The 19,663-nt window shown below is 41.8% G+C and overlaps 1 protein-coding gene and 1 long non-coding RNA gene across 4 annotated transcripts in view; one reads left to right on the plus strand and one right to left on the minus strand.

Annotated features, from left to right (window-relative positions):
• Nucleotides 1-19,663, plus strand: part of SLC1A1 (solute carrier family 1 member 1) — a 93,024-nt gene that overhangs the window by 50,383 nt on the left and 22,978 nt on the right. For all 3 annotated transcript variants that reach the window (XM_017949893.3, XM_017949892.3, XM_017949894.3), the window contains exons 3-4: nucleotides 16,468-16,560; nucleotides 18,827-18,941. In XM_017949893.3, the coding sequence (XP_017805382.1) occupies nucleotides 16,468-16,560; nucleotides 18,827-18,941 (208 nt within the window). The remainder of the gene's footprint in view (nucleotides 1-16,467; nucleotides 16,561-18,826; nucleotides 18,942-19,663) is intronic.
• Nucleotides 100-18,831, minus strand: LOC116270014. Its single transcript, XR_004177862.1, has 3 exons — nucleotides 18,201-18,831; nucleotides 2,638-2,705; nucleotides 100-1,274 (listed from the first exon to the last, which is right to left on the minus strand). It is a non-coding gene; the product is annotated as an uncharacterized LOC116270014 (long non-coding RNA).

A 19,663-nucleotide genomic window follows, 5' to 3' on the forward strand; every position in this document is an offset into this window, starting at 1 on the left:
AGAACTCACTCACTATCATGAGACCAGCATGGGAGAAACTGCCACTATGATTGAATTACCTCCACCTGCTCTCTCCCTTGACACGTGGGGATTATGGAGATTACAATTCAAGATGAGATTTGGGTGGGAACACAAAGCCTAACCATGTCATTCTCTATGATTATTTAAAAAGCTTTCACCTAAGTTGTTCTTTTCTAATTATGGGAAAAATTGAAATACATTAGATGTATCTCTCTCTCTCCCCCTCTCCCTCTCCTTCTCCCTCTCCACCTCTCTCCACTTGGAATGTCTATATTTGCTTCTGCGGAAACATTTCACTGTTCTCAACATGGCATTGCTTTGTCATACACTGTGCCTACAGTGCTGTCCACCACTGCTCAAATCTTCATTTGACCAGCATATGATGTCTTGGGAGGAAAATGTCATTTTCAAACATAAACAAAACATTATCTGGGGCATGGGAAAAAAAAAGCTTATTTAGTCACTGACATGTTAGCTAGTGTCCTCAGGAAAAATATGATCGTCAATTTTGATCATGTTTTCAGTCATTCACTCATTTATTTCCCAACTGCAGCTGTACTGCCCTCAGCCTCTCAACAGCTGCCTTCAGGGTCTCTCTACTCCTTACCCACTTTCTACTCAAACCCAGAACTTGCTATGTATCTGCCCTACATATTTGCTATGGGGACCAGCAGTCAAATTCTGTGAGAAGGGTTTAAATATGGATGTGCACCACATTTGAAAGGCCCAGTATTTTTAAAACTTGTGACACAGTTGCATTTGGAAATGACTTTTCCCATATTGATCATTATATTGCAGGGTTCCTTTGAAGAGGAAGCTTCCTTAGGTAGATAGAGATGAATTTGGTTTACAAAAATGTCATTTGTCTGGGTGTGATAAGTTTCTCTGCATTGCGCAGTTTCTTGTACTTAACTCTGGCAATTGGTAAAACGTGGCATGACAGTAGCTGGTGCTGTTAACTTGAAAATCAAGGTTTTATGTAAACACACAATTAGATGTCATGATATGTCCCCTTCTAGAACATTTTTCTTCACTGCCACTGTAAAGACCTGGGACTGGCCCTGGTAGAGTACTGGACATTGGTCAGGGGAAGAGAGGGTGGGGGTCAGGATCTGCTGCATTCAGGAACTGCATTGCTTGAAGAGCTGTCACATTTGGCCTTTGAATCTCCCAACTGCCAAACTCCAACCAGACTAGAGTCCCTTGGGAACTTTGTCCTTAAATGGTCTTGATGTTCTCGGCTTATGAGAAACCTAAAGAAAACATTTAATTATTTTTATATGAATGTATTTAATTATGTTTGGAAATGCCTGGTTCCTTTTAACCCTAGCAGCCTGACTGACACAGCAGCAGACCAATTATTTGTCCCATATAATATTTATTTGTTTAAATTGTCATAAGCATTTAAAATTGGAAAGATTTCATGTAAATATCCAAATTTCTGGCTTTCTCTAAAAAAAAAAAAAAAAAAAAAGAAGATCTGGGAACACTGGCCCAATATTCCCACCTACCAACAGTGGTCTGAAACCAAGAGACAACTACTTCATTTAGTTGGAGCAAATGCATTTGAGAATGCTACAGTCTTCACAACTCCCTATTGCCCAATACCTTGTCCACTTCACTCTTACGTTACCTGCCTGGCCGCTATAAGGATTGTAGTTATAACCCTTAGAATCTTCTCCATATCAAAGATTCTTTAAAAAAAAATTTTTTTAAACATGGGGTCTTCCTATGTTGCCCTGGCTGGTCTCGAATTTCTGGGCTCAAGAAATCCGCCCACCTCAACCTCCCAAAGTGCTGGGATTATGGGTGTGAGCCACCACACTCAGCCAAAGATTCCTAATCTTTTCTTGGGCTCTTTTGAGAACACAATGCAAGCTTTGGACTTCCTTTCAAGAAAAATCTTCACAATTGTACATGTATATACTGTATTTTGCATGCAATTGCACAAGGTGCATAAACTACCTGATGAGCAATACTATTTAACTCATGTATCTATGAGGGGAAGTATAGAAGATTGATCCAAATTATGCAGCAAACCCAAAACTTGAGGTAAAATAGGTTTTAGAAGAAAAGGTAAAAATACATGTATGAATATACTGATTCTGTAATATCAGATGTTTGAAAATACATGCCACTCTTGGCAGTCAATAAGTGAGTTTTGTTTTGGTTTGGTTTGGTTTTTTTTCTGGGAAGCATAACCTTTGGCCAGAAGCCAGAAACAGGGACTTCCTCTAGTGAGATTTTTGCAGTCTGGATGTTTTGTGTGTTAGCTCAGTCTTGTAAATAATCTAGGAAAATAATTTACAACTCAGCATTCCACTGACATAGCCCAGCTACTTTTGAAGCTATAGCATGGGTCAAGTCGTTTCTCCACTTTTCCTCCACCAAACCCGCAGCAGCCAGTCAAGAACTAGAGACAGCGAGCAAAACCACCACCCCATCTTTTGATTTGGAGCAATGAAATAGTCAAAGATTCCAGGGATATGAACAAAGCAGGGTGGGGACAATGATGGCATATCCATGTTTTAAATTGTCATATTAGAGAGGAAAAGCAACAAGACTAGTGTTGGCACAGTTATAGGAAAATAAGTTCATTCATACACTTTCAGTTACCTTATAAATTGGAAGAAACTTTCTGGAGGACGGTTTGGAGCATGTTCTGATCTCTTCACCCAGTAATTCTGTTTCTCAGAATTGATCATAAAGAAATAATCAGAGATATGTTCAAATTCCTAAGTACAAGGATATTCATGGTAACATTTTTTTGTAATGGTGATAAATTATAAGCAACCTAAATGTATACAAATGTATATTGTATACATATGTATACATAGTATACAAATTTTCATACTAAGCAACTGTTAAAAACTTGTTTTAGAATCATATTTAATTACATGTGAAAACATTCCCAATACAGTATAAAGTGGGAAAATAAAATTACACAACAGGGTAGTGTGTACAATCCAAATTTTATTAAAATGTATATACATTTTTAAAAGTTGTGATCAAAACCAAAAGGTTAACATCCGGAAAGTAAGAAAACATGATCCATTGTGCTTTCTTTACATTTTCAACTGAACATGTGTTTTTGTTTGGTTTGTATTTTTAATAAAAGAGATAGGGATGGATTCTGCCCTGAGCTCCTCCAATTTTGCCTCTGGTCGCTTCTCTGCCCCATCTCTGCTCCCTTCCCCTGCCAGCTCAGTGCCACCTTTACCTGGTACACAGCTCCTTCCTCCAAACTCTGAAGTAGTCCCCAGCCTCCCCACCCAGAAGATGGCCATGGAAAACACACAGGAACGGCCATTTCACATTGCAAATGCCCTCATAAATCCAGCAGGCTGGTAGCTTAATGTATACAGTTATTAGGCCGAAGGAGGATGCAGGTGGGAAGCTGAGGAGGGTTGAATGAGTCCCCTAAGGATATGTAAATCAGAAGCAGAAACACAGCTGGAACTCAGACCCAAGATTAATAATCTGTGCTCCTGCAGAAAGGAAACTCTCTTGCCAAATTAACAGGTAGAAAAAAATTCTGCCATCAAAAGCCTCTGGTGAGATTTAAAAAAACACTTTATAGCTTTTTTAAAAAACAGGAAGAACCCCTTTTTATGTGATAAGGTTAAGAAGTCATATTTACCAGGGAAATTTGAATACAGACTGGCTATTAGATGGTATCAATAAATTGTTAATGATTTTGTTAGAGATGGTAATGGCATATAGTTGTATAAGAAAATGTCCTTACTTTTTAAATGCATATATGAAATGACATAATGTCTCAAAGTTACTTTAAAACAGAAAAAAAAATGGCACAGTCGATATAAACTCAAGACATTTTCAGAGACAGTCATTGTGGGTACTAATAGAATCCTACCCATAAATTACATTGTGAAGAACACGCTCCTGCCATGCTGAGGAATATCTGTGTTTGGGGTCTGCTAACATTTAGGCTTGTAAGCTGTATTTATATCAAACCACCAGAGAAATAACAGGAAATAGCTTATGAATATGCCTGAGAATTGTGGCTCTGGAAAAATCCTGGTCCAGGTCTCACCAGCCAGTGAGTTTAAATTCAGGTCACATTTTTTTAATACTTCCCAAAACTAAATTATGATGATTGGAGCCTCCTATGACCGGCACAGGAACAGAACAGCACCTCCAGTCCCACTCCCAGAGGTCCCCTGAGCATCCTTCCTGGATGCTCATAACTTTGCTCAGGAAGAGGTTCCAGCTCTTCCACTTTAGCCTCTGCCACCCCCGCTTGGGCCAGAAGCACTCCGGTGGGCACAGCTGCGCCTCCTGGTGTCTGCTGTGGCTGCCACTACCCCTGTGACCTAAGGAGTTCCCCTCTTTGCTCCTCCATCGTAAGACAGGAACAGAAGCTTAATTCTCCAAAGTGCAGCTGAGACCACACTGCTACTCAGGACATAATCTTTGCTAAAGGTAACCAAAAGCAGATGAAACACCAATGGTGACATCCAGCTGCTCCCTGAAGGGGCTCCCAGGGTCCCTTAACAGAGATGCCCCTCTGCTTAGCTGCCAGCTTGCCTTCAGGAGGCTGGAGTTCATCTCTCCACTAAAGGTGTTCCAAGCTTTCCTGCACCCCAGATCCCAGAACCTGACACCAGGTTCTAAGAAGGAAAAATTCCACTAGCACACAGGCCATCCTGTCCTGACCTGGAGTGACCTCTTCCTGGGATGCTTGCCATTATGGAATATCCACTTCAGAGAAAACCCCCCTCACAGCCACAGGGGGATAGCTTTTCCTCGTGGACCCCATCAGGAGCCTTCAGTAGATTCCATACCATAGTACCTGCTGGGTTATTGCAACCACCCTGCTTGTAGAACTTGGGAGTCTGTCCAGGTCAGGCTGGGCCAAGTCCATGCCAGTTCCTGTGCACATTTCTTCCTCCAGAGCAAGGAGAAGCTCATTCCTAACCATTCCTGTGATGTCGCAGCTCTGGATTTCCTATAAACACCTGCTCAAACAAGGGCACACACAGCTCCTTAAGAAACAGCACCAGTTTGCAGCTCAGTGGATGTCAAGCCAAGCAGATATCAAGCCAAGAAAAATCCCTCCTTTCCCTCCTCTCTCCCCTAGGCCACTGAGTGTGAGTCCTAGTACTCATTCTGCTTCCTGGACAAGTCACATTACTAAACACTAGACGTCAGGAGAAAATATTTGTGTTTTGTTTATCAATATCTTTCAGTTTCCACCAGACACTGGTTGGGTGATTGGATTTACAATTGAGGAGCTTCTCCAAAGATAAATTTAACACTCTACCCTTGGAAGATTAAAAAAAAAAAAAAAAAAAAAAAAAGTTCCAGACTTTTAGATAATTGTTGCTCCAGCTTTCACATTAGGATTTCAAAATTTTAGGGCTTGACCTCAACCATAAGATCAGAGGTTTTCTACTACTTTTTGTTGGGAGAGGGTGTAAGACAGGGTCTCATTCTGTGGCCCAGGCTGTAATGCAGTGGTACCATTATAGTTCACTGCAGCCCTGAACTCCTGGACTCAAGGCATCCTTCCACCTAAGTCTTCCTAGTGGCTGGGACTACAGGTGGTGCACACCACCATGCCTGACTAATTCTTACTTTCGTAGCAATAGGGTCTTGATATATTGCCAGGGCTGGTCTGAAACCCCTGGCCTCAAATGATCCTCCCACCTCAGCTTCCCAAACTGCTGGGATTACAGGAATGAGCCACCACACCTGCCCTACTTTTTAACCAAGTAAAAAAGTTTAAAGCCTTATAAAACCTTAGGTATATTCGGTATTTATTAAACAACAGCCAGATGTAGAATACATATGTGAGTTGGTTGCCTTTCGAGCAAGGTTTTTCTATAAAGGGCCCAATAGTAAATGTTCTAGGTTTTACAGGCCCTGTGTATTTTGCCCAACTACCCAACTCTGTTTGTCCTGGGAGAGTAGCCACGGACAGTATGTAAATGACTGAGGGTGACTGTGTGCCAACAAAACATTCATTTACAAAAACAGGAGGCCAGCCAGGAGCTGACCCCTGCCCAGCTAGACTCTGACACTCCAGATACAATCTAGTTGAGGTTGAATCCAGGTAATAAAATAAACTACCACATCTGGCAATGAGTATGAATGCACTGAAGAGACTGAAGAATAGAGGATGAGCAGAATAAAGTGCAGTTGGTGATAGTCTTAGGACACCTTATTTGTAAACTCAGGCTTTACAGCAGATGACACACTTAAATATTTGGAGCTGAGGAAGGCTTTTTTTTAAAGGCTATGTATTCATTTACTCAGAGGCAGCTGTGTATCTGGAAACAATCCCACATCCTCCTATGAAAAGAACCATGCCACGTGCCTCCCCGAGACAAGGTTCAGTTTTATTCAGCTAACATTTGTTAACTCCAGCTGCATGAAAACAGACTAATAGAAAACCACATATAAGAGGGTGAGGGCCTACCACTCACATGGTCACAGAGCTGAGGTCATCTGATAGTCAGGTCCAGGAGTCCCTCGTTAGCAAGAATTGTAAGACTTGAAGACGCACATCACTTTGTTGTACGACTTGCTATTAAATATAAGCTACTGTTCATAATGTAGGTGGCTAAGAGCATTTAATGTCAATTTTAGCTATGGGGGAGGAGTATGCATTCTTTTCTTGAAACATTGGTGGTCCGTTATACAGTTTAGTTTCTATGAAAATTGCCATTCGAGGTGGTTTATAAACTTAAAACTCCAGGCAGGAAGACAAGGTTGTTGCCTAAGACTGTACAGTCTGAGAGTGAACTTCTTGCCTCATTTGCAACATCTGGAACAAGTGGGCTCTTCCTGCACTTTAAGTGCTCCTTTCCCTAAGATTATCAAGAAATTTGTGTTGAGTTAAAATACAGCTGTTGAAACCAAAGGACTTACTGCATCAGTTTGATCTATGTAATGCCTGGCCTCCAAAGACAAAACAACCACATAGTGTATAAGGAAGAGTTCCCATAATGAACATGTCATTTGCAAGTAATAAAATGAATAGTGGCAAGAGATAAATATGCCCTGCTTTGGTCTTTCCCTGAGACTGAAGCCCAGAGAATCAACCATGCATGAGCCTTCTTTCTGACTAAACAGGTACTAGACTTGTTCATAGCTCTGTTCAGCTGTAAGATAACCTGATTTTATTATTTAAAAAGGGATTCTAAGGACCTTCTATATACTGGATGCATGGACCTGGGAGACCATTCGTTCATTTATTTACTCATTCATTCCATCTTTAATGAGCCAGGCTCTGCTAGACACACAACGTGTAAAATTAAGTCTTATCTCAGCAAGAAAGAGTACATTTCAATGCTGTGTGATAAGCACTTTCTGGGAATGAGGACAGCGCAGGGGACATTAGAAGGAGCCATTTTGAAGGAAGCATAGAGATCAAGTGAACGGAAGAGGGTGGGTATTCCAGGCAGAAGAAAATAGCATCTTTGTCCTCCCAAAATAGCATCTTGGGAGGACAGTGAGACTTGAAGTGGAATGCTGGAAACGTGGGGAAGAGGAATGGGATGGAAGGGGTGAGCACAAGGGTTTATTGGCCTTGTGTGCCTTGCCAAGGGAACTGGACTTGAGCCTGTAGGCGAGGGAAGCAATTCTAGCAGTGACTCCCACTTGTGCCATTCTCTACAGAGGGACACCTGAACAAGTATCTATCCTAGAGGGGCAGGAGAGTCTAGTGGTTAAGAGCACAGACAGGAGCCACACTGCCTCGGTTTGAATCCTGGTTCTGCCGTGGATTAGCTGTGAAACCTTGGATTTTACTTAACTTGTCCTCGGCTTTAAAATATGGACAATAATAATGTTTCATAGCACATCTAGAATGCTATACAGTTTTTTTACTTACTCTTTTTTGTCTGAGACCTTCAGAAGTTCCTACAAAGTACCTGAACTGGCAGCAGAATCTACAGGGCCAATATTAGAATTGAGCTACACAGATATGAACACACTGAATGCATTCATTCTGGAAATGAGAACAATATAAAAAGACTTGCTCTGCCATCAGTTTGTAAAGTTCACCAGCATGTAAGAAGCTTTTGCCTAGAAGTCTGAGATACCAATTTTATGAATAAAGAGAAGCAAAGAGACAGCTCAGTCATATTTAGGTTGTGGCAAAAACCCAGAAAAGTCTCACCGAGCCATTTGCTAGCTGCTGCTGTCAGAGCATTCATATGGACTTTGGAAAAGAACAGCTGAGTTCCTCAGATTCTTCGAGGTGTGTTTAATGCTTTCACTGGACAATAAGTTCAGGGAGTCAAAAAGTTCATGGAGTCTTCTGAAAAACTGGTCCTAACTACAAATACCACCGTGTTCCACAGTAATGAAAAAAATGCTAAAACAGCTCCTGGACTGCTAAAACCAGGACACAGCCCATCACTTCTTTTTTTTTTTTTTTTTTTTTTTTTTAGACAGAGTCTCACTCTGTTGCCCAGGCTGGAGTGCAGTGGTGCGATCTCAGCTCATTTGCAACCTCCACTTCCTGGGTTCAAGAGATTCTCCTGCCTCAGCCTCCCAAGTAGCTGGGACTATAGGTGTGTACCACCACCCCTGGCTAATTTTTGTATTTTTCGTAGAGAAGAGGTTTCACCAGGTTGGCCAGGCTGGGTCTTGAACTCCTGACCTCAAGTGATCCACTTGCCTCAGCCTCCCAAAGTGTTGGGATTACAGGTGTGAACCACTGCGCCTGGAGAGCCCACTGCTTTTTGATGCATGTTTTGAACTTCAAATGTGGACCAGCTGACAGAGGCTTCAAGGGGACCTTTAGCTGATTCTGCTTAAGGACCAGTTTATTTTGTTAACATCACCAAATAGCCTAGAGTGGAGATATTACCTATTTTAAGAGAGTTCTTAATGTCTCTGAGAAAAGTAGATGTGATAGGTGACACATGCACGGAAAGCTTTTGCATGCTCCCCTTTGCCTCTTCCTTTCCCTTTGAACATCCAGGGAGTACTAATCAAGGCTGCAGAGATTTCCCTATGCCCTGGATTAACAAAGTAAGATCATATCCTGCTTTGTTTTCCCTGGGGAATAAAAGAAACATTTTGGAATTTAAAAATTGTGAACCTGTTTATTTAATCCTCGTAGCAGCCCTATGAAGTCGTCAAGTAGGTGGGACCTTAACTCCATCTTTAGAGATAAGGAAACAGGAGGTTGAAGACAGATTAAGCCACTTTTTCAAGATCACACAGATCATAAGGGCAGCAGCTGGAACTGGCAAGTTTTGTTCTGGCAGCACTCTGCTGCCAAGGGGCCAGAGCCTGGGAGAGGGATCCAGGGCAGGCAGCCATACTTAAATAACTGTTATTCATTCAATCAACATGTTTATTGAGCATCTCCTATGTGCTGGGCACTGAGTATACATTCGTGAACAAGCAGATATCTAGGTCTCCTGCCTTCGTGGAGCTTAAACCCTAGCAAGAAAGAGATGTAAAATAATGAACCAATGATAAAAATTGTTGAGACAGGATGCCAAGCAAGGAAATCAGGACACCCTGGTTTAGGCTGGATAATCGGGGAAGGATTCTGAGGAAAGAATTTAAAAGCCAGATGAAGAGTGAGGAAGAGCACTCCAGGCAAAGGGAAGAGCCTGTGCAAAGGCCTTGGGGTGGGAAGGAGCTTGGTCTGATCCAGAAGAGGCTGAAGGAGAGGATGAGACAGGAAGATGGCACAAGGCGGGGCTGGAGAGGCAGGCAGGTGTCTCCCCTGCAAGGCCTGTTGGCCAAGGTAAGGATTTTCTCTTTTTACCTTCAGTGCCATTGAAGGGTTATCCTGATGTATAAAATGACCTGATTTACGTTTTTAAAAGATCTCTTTAGTGACTGTGTAGTGAAGGAATGAATCAGTTAATGCTTGTTGAATGCTTTCCATTTGCTCAGTGACGTGCATCATCTTTATCATTTATTCAGTAACCATGGAGGCTATTTACTACGAACACACTGTGTCCTGGGCACTGTATTAGGCCTGTTATACATTGTTTCTAATCCTCACAACAGCTATGCAAGCTGAGGTTGGTTGTTCACTTTGCTCCTCACAATTAACCTAAAGGTGATAGAGGCATTTCAGATCCTCCAATTTATAGATGGAGAAGCTGAGTCTGGGAGGAGGCTGGGATTTGAGCCCAGTCTGTCCCACCAAAGCCCATGCCTTCTCTCTGCACAGGTGGCCTCTCTGCTGGTGACAGAGACAGGAGTCATCCACATGGCGAGTTTTAACTTCTATGCAACAGTGAGTTTCTTGGATGTGGTGTTCACTTATAATGGCGTAACACCGCCAAATGCCAGACCTAAAAGAACTTCCAATAAGGGATTGAATTTTGATACCTTAACAGCAATGTGGAGAGATTGTCACGAAAGCTTTGTTCTCAGTGGGTGGTTGCTTAATCAGAGAGCTCTAGGAGGAGTCTTTTGCCCTCGGATGTTTATTTTTAAAACATGCTATTGTTTAGCCAGGCAACTGCTTCCTTTGGAGTGTTTTTGTAAAAAGTTCAGATGATTACTGCTTTGGCTGGGAGCCAACACCCTTGCTCATCAGAGCCTTCTCCCGAGGTGAAAAAAGCAAATAAATGCCTTTTCCTAAAATAAAGAGCTAGCAGGTGCCCCTGACTTCCAAGGACAACTGGGGATTTTATCCCTGTTTCTAGGCCACAGCCCAGCCTCAAAACTGTCCCAGGTTCTAATGGACAACTCTGGGCTCACAAGGAACTGGAACCGTGCTCTTCTTTTTCTGCCCAGTTCAGGTGCCACCTGTTCCATCAAGCCTCTCCTGGTCATCTCAATCTGGTGACAGCTCAGGCTCCTCTGAAAACCCACAGTACCTAGTCTCTGCACCAGGGCTTCACAAAACATCTAGTTTTTCAACTGGATGGAGCAAATCCAGTTGTTAAAATTTCTGATCTGTTACAGATCAATAACCTTCATAAACCATAGTTAGAGCAAATTGCTAGAAAAATTATATTAAAAATAGACATATGAAATACTAGCCCTATTTTTTTTTTTTTTTTGGAGGGGGTGGGGATGGAATTTCACTCTTGTTGCCCAGGCTGGAGTGCAGTGGCATGATATGGGCTCAATGCAACCTGCACCTCCCAGGTTCAAGAGATTCTCCTGCCTCAGCCTCCTGAGTAGCTGGGATTACAGGTGCACGCCACCACGCCCAGCAAATTTGTGTGTGTGTGTGTGTGTGTTTTAAGTCGAGATGTGGTTTCACCATGTTGGCCAAGCTGGTCTCAAGCTCCTGACCTCAGGTGATCCACCTGCCTGGGACTCCCAAAGTGCTGGGATTACAGGCGTGAGCCACTACACCCAGCCCCTATTTTTTATTATTACATTCAACAGAAATAAAGTTACTGTCCAATTACTATAAACATTTTAAATACTCACGGCTGATTTCTGTGCAGATGCCATCACACCTGCTTGGTTCCCTCTCATTTATCACCTCCTATAGGACAGCTTTCAGCTCCCAGGAGAAACGAGTTCTGATAGTGAACTGTAAAGCAAGGGGGTCCTTTAGACCTTGCCAGCCACCAAAGATGGGCTGAGAGCAAGAAACACAGGTGGCCATTGAGAGTGATAACTCAGAAATAAAGTACAAATGAGGTTTTACTTGTCTGGGACTAAGGTGGGCCTGCTCTCTGATGTCCCGCCAGTAAGAGTCTAGTGCCTGGATTCTCATTCTCACAGTCAACATTCATTGAGCTAGACCACAAGTTCTCACCAAGACAATATTGTCCCCAAGGTAGCAAAAGCTGTTTTTATTTGGTGGTAGTGAGTTGGGGGAGAAAATCTTACTTGTTTTATGTAAAAAATACATGTATCATTTACTATATACATTTACTATATACACAGTTTGTGGTTTTAGAATTTCACAGGGGTGGTGATTAGGAAAAAGGCTTTGGGGGGTGGGTTGCACAATAGCAACAACAAAACAAGGTTGAAAAAGACTAAGATGTTACATATGTTCCCCTGTGGAGTCTTTTATGGCGAAAAGTGTTCTCGTTGGCTGCCCTGGGAACCAAACTAAACCACCATGTATAAGTGGTTTCTAAGGAGACTACCTGCTGAGTTCCAAGTTTCAAACCCACAAGTGGATCTTTGAAATGGGGTCATTTGTAAGGAGAGGATTACTTGTAAAAAATGCAGCTCTTTCTGTCCTGTAGAAAGCTTCAAGTACAAACATTCGTAGAGCACCTTATTTAAGGCACCGGGGGCCCAGTGAACAATAAGCTTCAGGCCTTAGAGCAATACAGTCAGTGCAGTAGATAGAACTATGTGCCAGGAGATTTGGGCTTAGCATCTTCCTTTCCCCTGCCCATGCTTGCAAGGCAAAGAACTTTTCCTGAATTTGATAATAGAGTTAAGCTATAGTTTGTTCATTCAACATTGTTGAGCATGCACTAAATGCTAAACACTGGTAGGGTCTAGAGACATTGGGCTGTCTAATAGGATAGCCATTAGCCACGTGTGGCTACTTAAATTGAGATTAATTAAAATTGGCTAGGTGTGGTGGCTCACACCTATAATCCTAGCAATTTGGGAGGCCAAGGTGGGAGGATCATTTGATTTCAGGAGTTCAAGACCAGCCTGGGCAACATAGTGAGACCTCATCTTTAAAATTTAAAAAAAAAAAAAATTAAGTAAATATATATTAACTAAAATGAAAACTCAGTTCGTCAGTCACACTAGCCACTTTCCAAGTGCTTGCTAACCATGTGCACTTTGTGGCTACTGCAGGGGACAGCACAAAAACAGAACCTTTCTGTCAGGAAGCTCTACTGGGCAGAGCTAGTCTAGAATTTTGTAGCACATGGATAGAGTCAATATGGAATAGTGGTTAAGAATATGGCCTTTGAGGTAAAATGTAGATTGGAATCCCAGCTCTACCACTCACCTTACCAGCTTTATGATTATATGGTACTTAGCCTTTCTGAGCTACAGTTTTGTCCTCTGTAAAATGGGCGTAATAATGCCTGCCTCCCTGGGTTATAATGAGAATTAAAGATGATGCATTAACATGCAGTCAGTATAGTGTTTATTGTCATTATCATTATTTGTATTATAATTATCATCCTCATCATTATTGATATTAGTGGCAGGTGGGGTGTTTACAACCATTCAGACAGACATTTTATGGTCATTAAGTTCTGTAATGTTCCTATTTACAGAGGTTTTCAAAGATTAGGCTGTTTCCCTGTATCTGTTCTCTCCCTCTATAGTGGTCACCACTCTTATCCCCAACAATGCATTATAAATCATGCAAGAGCCTGGACTTGGGGGCCAGCTCTGCCCCCATATTGATGACTAGAGAGGTAGAGGGTAACTATACAGTGGTAACTGTACAGAGGTAGAGGTAACTATACAGTGCAGAGAAGTATAATTGTTGATTTGAGTAAATATCTGATATATCCGGGAAAACGGTAGGATGGAGGTAGATTAGAGGAATGGAAAACAAAGGACCGTGCGAAAGTTACTACAAGATAGTTGCTGTGCTCCAGGACAGAGGGGAAGCTGGATGTCTACTTGGGGATGTATTTGTTTAAGATATTTTCACCAAGATCTCATTATTATCAAGCCTTTTATTGCCAGCTGAGTCCTGGAGTACAAGCAGAGGCACCAGCCCATGGCCAAATCATTAAGACAAATTAAGACATATTAACATATGCTGGAAACAATTATCCACATAGATTTAATTTGTTTCACTGCTGGAAGAAAATCCTGAAAGAGCACCAAACACACCTCCGAGAACAGCTCTGTAACCGCTCTGTGACTCTCACTTGTCAGCACTTTAGGGGCTGAAATCTGCTTAAATTAGACATCTACCAAAGAAGGACAATATATCTGAAAATAGATCCCATATTAGGGCTACAGATGAGTTACTTGGAGTCTGTTAAGGTGGTGATTCTTTTTGTTTCTTTTTAACCTATGATTTTTGTTTGAAATAATTATTATAGTTATCAAAACAATACACTGAGCTCTAAAATGAAATAGGCACATATTTTATAATCATATAATATACTTAGCAAGCTTACATATTTGCATTATGATTTGCTCTTTAAGAGACCTAAACTAAACATGAGATAGTGAATTTGTTTCTAAATTTTGGCCTTCAATCTCTCTTGACTTTTTTGTTGTTGCTTGCCTAATTGTTACCTTTCGTTGTCTTACTGTGAGGAAAAGAAAGACTCTTCAACACAGCAAACTGCATTTTTCTCAAACCAAATAAAATCTATCATAAAAATTATTCTAGAATGTGACTATTGCAGTATGCCCATTATATGGCAACTGCACAATCTTTTCCCAGAGGTTGATGAATGGCCCCTTAACAACATTCTGGGGTGGCTGCTACAGAGGCCAGAGCACCTTCTCTCAAAATATTAACTTCCAAAGGAGCAATCAACAGCCAGAGAAATGGTGTGTTTAGAGTGAGAAATGACTTGTTCTGTTGTCATAATGGTGATCACTTCCTTGCAGATTTTTCCTGTACATCAAATATGTATGATTATATATGAGAAGCATAATCCCCCAGTCACTTAAAAAAAATGGATAGGCCTTTTAGTGTGGGAAATGAACATAAAAGTTACCTATGCATGCTGATAGCCATACAGGTTTACTGCCTTTCCCTTGGGGTTGCCTTGTGACAACCTCTTCCTTTTTCCTGCTACCCTGTACCTTAGGCTTTGCAACTGGTTATGGGACAACTCATGTGTGCTGAATATGCAACATCATTTTCTATAATGATCCTTTGACTCAAAATATGACCCTCATTTTGGAAATCAGGCTGGGTAGTGTCTGAAACCTCCAATGACAGCTTGCTGAAAGATGATTCCGTTGTTTCTCAACTTGGCCCATTTCCCACGTCCAAGTCCAATTGGAGAACGGCTTTTGACTCCATTTATATGAGCATCTTTGACAGAGAGCAAGGGTTTCTGGCAAGCAGGGATGCCTGCCTTCCACCTCTAATCCAGCTGTCCTTGACACTCCAGACAGCCCTTTCAAATCTGGGCAACACTTAGTCATATTACTGGTAGCCAAGAACCATTTGAAGTGAGATCTAACCAAATGATCGTAAGTCTCTGACATTACCTGTGCCCTGGCAAATTATTTATTAATATCTTTCCTCTTTCAAATAGAAATTTTAAGATGTCTCACAATAAAAGCTATACACAATAAGGTTGTTTACACAGAAGCAATTTGAAAATCATGAAAAGAGGAAGGAAACACACTAACCAGAATGGATAATGACATTACTGTGAATTTGGCCCCAGGACCATTTAAAGATCCAGCAATAAGTGGATCATTAAATACATTCTGGTATAGCCACATGACAGATTATTGAGCCATTAAAATTATCCTCAGGGTGAGTTTGTAACAATGAGGGAAAATGCTTACAACTACAATATTAAGAAGAGAGAGGGTTAAAAACTATAAAATTCTCTCAGCTGTTTACAAAAAATTGAGAAAAATATTAGAAGAAAATTCACCAGAATATTAACTTGGTTGATGAGATGATGTGATTTTTGTTGTCATCTTTACCTTTTCTCCTTTTTCAGATAGTTATAATGAATGTATATTACTTTTATAATTGTATATAAACATTATTTTTTCCAGTTGAGCCTAAGCTTCCTGGAAAGGGCAGAAAGGAAAACTATCATGAGTTATATGATTTCTCAAGTGTTAAAAAAAAAAAAAAAAAAAAAAACTATCTCAGGCCAGGTATGATGACTCACACCTGTAATCCCAGCACTTTGGGAGGCTAAGGTGGAGGATCACCTGAGGTCGGGAGTTTGAGACAAGCCTGGCCAACATGGTGAAACCTCATCTCTACGAACAATACTAAAATTAGCTGGGCATGGTGGTGTGCACCTGTAATCCCAGCTACTCGGGAAGCTGAGGCGGGAGACTCGCTTGAACCCGGGAGGCGGAGGTTGTAGTGAGCCGAAATCACACTACTGCACTCCAGCCTGGGTGACAGAGTAAGACTCTGTCTCAAAACAAACAAACAAACAACAACAACAACAACAACAAAACGATCTCAGATCTTCAAGATAAACTTTTCCTAGATAACTGAATTCCAAAGGAGGTTTATCATAAGGGATGTTGAATGATATAATACAAATCTTGGTAAAGTTCTTACTGCAAATGTGGGAGGGGGACTCCTTATGATCATTTTCTGACCAACTCCAAGAAGATCTGAAGGCAGGGCACTCCTGGAGGTCAAGGCTGTGGGAAGCTGCCTGCAGGGGAACTTGCACCTGACTGGGCTTCCCTCTCTTACATCTGTTTGGAATTTTGAAGTGTTGCTTTTGCCCATTGCATGTTATTGCCCATTGTCTGTAGATAAGAACACCTCTCAGCTCTTTATTTCACACCTTGAGGATTAAATTGCGGGAAACCTGTCTTTTAAAATTAATGTAATTTGATTTCTGTCTCGCCCTTCAGGTGTTGCTGCACTGGATTCCAACGTATCTGGAAAAATTGGTCTACGTGCTATCGTGTATTATTTCTGTACCACTCTCATTGCTGTTATTCTAGGTAATATTTATTTCTGAATCCTTATTCCTCTATGTAACGGTAATTTTTTTTCATTCAAAAAGTAGTTGGCGGCCAGACGCGGTGGCTCAGGCCTGTAATCCCAGCACTCTGGGAGGCTGAGGTGAGCAGATCCCTTGAGGTCAGGAGTTTGAGACCAGCCTGGCCAACACAAAAACCTGTTTCTACTAAAAGTACAAAAATATTAGCTGGGCATGGTAACATGCACCTGTAGTCCTAGCTACTTGGGAGGCTGAGGCAGGAGAATCACTTGAACCTGGCAGACAGACTTCAAAGGGAAAACTTTATGGTACTTTGACAATACTACTTTCTGATTAAAAAAAAAAAAATTGTGTGTTAAGAAAAGCTCAACTACTTTTTAAAAAATATATATTTTTAAAATTAAAAAGAGACATGGGGAGTCTTGCTATGTTGCCCAGGCTGGTCTTGAACTCTTGGGCTCAAGGGATCTGCCTGCCTCAGCCTCCCAAAGTGCTGAGATTACAGGCATGAGCCACCGTGCCTGACCCTAACTACTTTTTTTTTTTTCGAGAAGGAGTCTCACTCTTGTTACCCAGGCTGGAGTGCAGTGGCATGATCTCGGCTTACTGCAACCTCTGCCTCCTGGGTTCAAATGATTCTCCTGCCTCAGCCTCCCGAGTAGCTGGGATTACAGGTGCACACCACCATGCCCAGCTAATTTTTGTACTTTTTTAGTAGAGACAGGGTTTCGCCATGTTGGCCAGGCTGGTCTCAAACTCCTGACCTCAGGTGATCCACCTGCCTTGGCCTCCCAAAGTGTTGGGATTACAAGCGTGAGCCACCGTGCCCAGCCACTTACATAATTCTTAAAGTGGATAATTGGTCTATAATAGTGAAGTTGAGTATAATTATAAAATATTTCCAGAAATATAGCATTTTAGTGCATTTCACATAGTAACAAGAGCTAACAGCTATCCTTGTTAAGCTATCCTTGTTAAGGATAAATCCCACTTGTAAGAGGAAGAAAATTCTAGTAAGGGAGTAGCTGCTCTTATACCTTTAGCATGGTTTTTTGAAGAATGCTTGGTCGTTGTAACCCTGAGTGACATTTTAAGAAGAATGTCCAGAGGGGGAAGACAGAAAGAGCATGTACTCAGATGTGGCAGCAGCTCGGCCCTTGTAGCCCTGCTTCAATAAGCTGATAAGAGGAGGTGGGATGTGGTGAGGCTTTAATGGTATTAGGCCAAGGGACCCAGGAGAGCCTGAACTCTGCCATAAAACAAAACCACATCATCTCATGAGTTTCCTGAGGAAGACAGACACAGAGAAAAAAATAGCAATGAGAAGCAAGATCCTGCTCTCTTATTAGCTGGAGGCATATAGCCCTTCTACAACCCTGAGAGAGGAAAAGAGTGGGCCATGCCCACTCATGGCCCCTTATTGCCCAGCAACTCCTCCCACTAGCAAAACGGACCCATTCAGCATACCAGAGCCCTACCCCTTGGATTACCATTGCCTCCTCTTGAGGGAGGAGCAATAAGGAGCATAAGGACCTTTTTCTTCTTCACTTCCCTCCAGTCAAACACCCTCCAATGTCTTGGTCTCTTCTACAGCCTCCCACCTTGGCTTGGACACTCAAGTGACAGGAGCCCATTACTTACCAAGGCCACAATGGTGATGTCAGATGCTCTGCCATGTAGACAGTTCTTCCTTACAGAGAGATGAACCTTCTCTCCCTATAACTCCCATCTATTTGTCCTCATTCCACCCCTGGAACAGCATTTTCCCACATGACTGCTTTCGAGATACTTGAAGACCTATGGTGTGGAAGGAAGGCAAGGCTGGTTTTGTATTATCAGGAGGATAACCAGCATCTGTGGGTAAAAGTTGCAGAAAGACATCAGATGCATTCTCTGGGCTGGAAAATGGATCATCCTTACCCTAACACCTCCCTAGGCTGATCTCGTAAGTTCAAGAAAAAGAATATTCTCATCAGCAGGTGTTTCCAGAAGCAATTCTGGGATGCAGCCCCTTCATTTTAAACACACATGCACACACACACATGCACGCAAGCACACGGAGTTCTTTCTGCTTACTCATTTAAATGGAAGAGTAATTAAAGTGGTTGCTGAGATTCCAGAGGAGGCTCAGCATTTTGGCTGGACCTCAGGGTCCTCTCCATCACACTATTGCCTGGTATAACCATGCCCACTGTTCTAAAGGTACTAGCTGTGCCAGGTGCCCTGGAAGGTTCCTAATGCTCTGTGGACACTGTCCTTGGCCACAGGTATTGTGCTGGTGGTGAGCATTAAGCCTGGTGTCACCCAGAAAGTGGCTGAAATCGACAGGACAGGCAGCACCCCTGAAGTCAGTACGGTGGATGCCATGTTAGATCTCATCAGGTGAGTGTCTTGCCACAAGGTGGCTTCAAGGACATGCAACCCTATAGTAGCACAAGGCCTTGTACGTGGTTTAATATTCTGCTGTTACTCTATTGAAATTTTTAATAACTTTTGAATTATTGTGCACTTTCATTTTGCTCAGGAACCCACAAATTACATAGCCAGTACTGCTTGCCAAGTCTTGGTTCCAAGAGGGAAGAGAAGAAACAGGCTTCTGAGTCAGGATTTAGGATGAACAGAAGTGCAGATACATGTTCCAGAGAGATGCTGGGATGGATTGGTAGTCAGTTCTGAAGCGCACTTAGATAAATCCATTTTTTAATTGTACAGGAGAAACTCTCTTATTGAAAGCAACCAGAGCTGTAAATAGGTCAATCAATAAAAAATACCAATTAAAGCAGAGACTTGTAAAAAAGGACATAAGATACACATTACATATTTTGTTTTCACTTAACACTTAGTGCATTTATTCACCAATTGTTTGACATAAAGTCAAGGTCTTTTCTTCAAGTTTGTTAGCTCATGGTAATTTCTTAAAGTTTCTGTTGCGTATACAGCCCTTATAAACGTATCATCTGCAAGTTCCAGATAAAGTTTCTGTAGAACAGAGCACCAAAACCTTTGGACATTGCAAAGAAAGCTGAGTGTAAATCTTTCCAGTTTTTCTTTTTAATTTCAATAATCTTCCCATACCTAATCTAACCATAAAAATCTTAGTCACT

Source organism: Papio anubis, chromosome 13 (genome assembly GCF_008728515.1).
Source record: "Papio anubis isolate 15944 chromosome 13, Panubis1.0, whole genome shotgun sequence".
Lineage (NCBI taxonomy): Eukaryota > Metazoa > Chordata > Mammalia > Primates > Cercopithecidae > Papio > Papio anubis.